The sequence below is a fragment of the Thermobia domestica genome, chromosome 2, assembly GCF_964235325.1.
Source record: "Thermobia domestica chromosome 2, izTheDome1.hap1.1, whole genome shotgun sequence".
In the NCBI taxonomy this organism is placed as follows: Eukaryota; Metazoa; Arthropoda; class Insecta; order Zygentoma; family Lepismatidae; genus Thermobia; species Thermobia domestica.
This window is the reverse complement of record NC_137455.1, coordinates 374,095,427-374,097,554: the sequence shown is the minus strand read 5'-3', so window position 1 is coordinate 374,097,554 and position 2,128 is coordinate 374,095,427. Positions and strand designations below refer to the sequence as shown.

Sequence of the window (2,128 nt, the reverse complement as noted above, 5' to 3'; positions counted from 1 at the left end):
GCTTCAAAAATCCAAAACCTCATTCCAATTGCAAGGTACGCTGGCGAATATTTGCTGCTTTTCTTGATGCGTGGCTGATATTACCCCGGATGAATTTAAAAAAGTAAGCATAGTCCCATAAATCTTCCTTCCTTACTTGATCATTTGCCATAAACCGCATGAAAATCGGACTTCAGTTAGAAATTCTAGGCCCAAATGAAATCCGTGAGTTTTAAAAGAATCACTCTGTATATAATTCCTATTATTGCCTGTAGAAGATTTTTCTTAACAAAAAGAAATGTTAAAAAATCAGCACTGTTCACTGTATCAAAAATCCGACGCTGTTAACTTATTTCCTGTAAAATTACAAACTAAAGATACAACAAATTACAGTAAGATTATTTTTCAGGAATGTTAATATTCCCTCACATTATAAATGGCTACTTTGAGCTTGGTGAACTGAAGCCAATTTAACAATATTTGGTGTCAGCTTCCTTAGCCGTAGTCTCAAGTTACTCCTTTCACATGTTTGCAGTTTGTTTCTCGCTTTCGTGTGGATCTGTTGTACAGCGCTGAAACCCCTCTCCATTAAGTAAGTAGAAGGAAGAGCTAAAAGAAGTAACTTGAGTTCCTGCCATAGGAGAGGATAGGATTTCTTCATTTGCACCCAAAAGCACTCATAACCAGATTGTTCGAAGAGTGATTTTGCTTCAAAGTTGTGTTTCAAATCGGTGAGTTGGTTCTGCAAAGTTGGGTGTACTACTGTTCTAGCTACAGAAAAAGGATTGAACATCTAATTTGGTACTTCAAGAGTGCAAAGGTATTGAAATCTAATTTCCATGTCTGCCTTGAGCCGTTTGAGATAAAGTAAAAAAAAAAAACCTTCTAAATCTCTTTCTTCAAGTTCTCTTTCGTTTTCAACGGCTTGAAGACTAGGGAATTGATAGAACTCCCGATGACTTATGTTATTTTCAAACAGGTCCAGTTTAGCAATGATCGAACAGACGATTCCCTTAGCCTCAACGAAATTCAATCTGTCCCCCTTGTTCTTTGTGTTGATTTCATTGAGTTTATAGAACACATCTGATAAATAGGCCACATCAAGACGTCGAACTTTAAGAGTGTCACTTAGACTTGGATCAATCGTCTGCAGAAACTCAACTACTGTGCCAAGAAGTTTATACACACGCCGCAACACTGTTCTTTTGACAACCATCTCACTTCCGTGTACACAAGAAGACGTTCAAATTCTTCGTCACTTTCTTTACAGAGATTACGAAAAAGACGGTCGTTCAAAGAACAGAACTTCAGTTTGTTAACAGCACTTATAACATAACTCAAAGACTCATGCAACCTGTCACTCAAATTTTTAGCGACAAGATCCTGTCGATGAATGACACAATGGACGGTCATAACATGAGATATTGCTCTTTTTAAATGGGCTATAAACCCGCGATATCGTCCAATCATGCATGTGGCTCCATCGGTTGCACAAGCTACAATGTTTGCTAGAGAAAAATTTTCCTTGTTAAAAAAATCTTCCCCCTTCTTGCATATTGAAGAACCCTTCGTGTCGGTGGTTAAGTTTTTGGAAAACAACAATTCCTCCATAATCTCGTAATTTTGATTAATGAAACGGACGTAACTTAGCAGCAATACTTCGCTATCACGAACCGTTGATTCATCAATCTGCATTACAAATTCGGTATTTTTCAGCATGTTGATAAGTATCTTCCTCAACATCAGCACCCATTTCGTTAATTCTTCTGGAAACATTATCATTACTCAAGGAAATGGGATGGATAGACGCATTTGAGCCGGGCCCTAACTATTTCTTTAATGGCGAGCAATATTAATGTTTCTTCGATAGTGTGAGGTTGTCCACATTTTGCTATTCATAGACACTTTATAAAAATAAAGGAGTCCTTTCCCGGCATTCTGTACACATTTTCCAAATAGCTCCCCCACAGTGTTTCGGCTTCTGATTTTGAAAGAACGAAAGAGTTTTATCGGCTTTGTCTGGGTGGATTTTTAGCAGGTAATATTTAAGTCGCGAAGGCTTCAAACTTTATTTGAAAATATCTTTTCACAAAAAAGGCAGAACGAAAGTTATACATTTGTAGGAGATGAGATAAATCCAAATTTCAAG

The 2,128-nt window shown here is 37.3% G+C and overlaps 1 protein-coding gene across 1 annotated transcript; it reads right to left on the bottom strand.

Annotated features, from left to right (window-relative positions):
• Positions 1 to 1,140: 1,140 nt before the first annotated feature.
• LOC145679624 (protein FAM200C-like) lies at positions 1,141 to 1,761 on the bottom strand. The gene has a single exon (XM_081750200.1). It carries the CDS (start codon positions 1,759 to 1,761, stop codon positions 1,141 to 1,143), a length of 621 nt encoding a protein of 206 aa, XP_081606326.1.
• Positions 1,762 to 2,128: the final 367 nt, after the last annotated feature.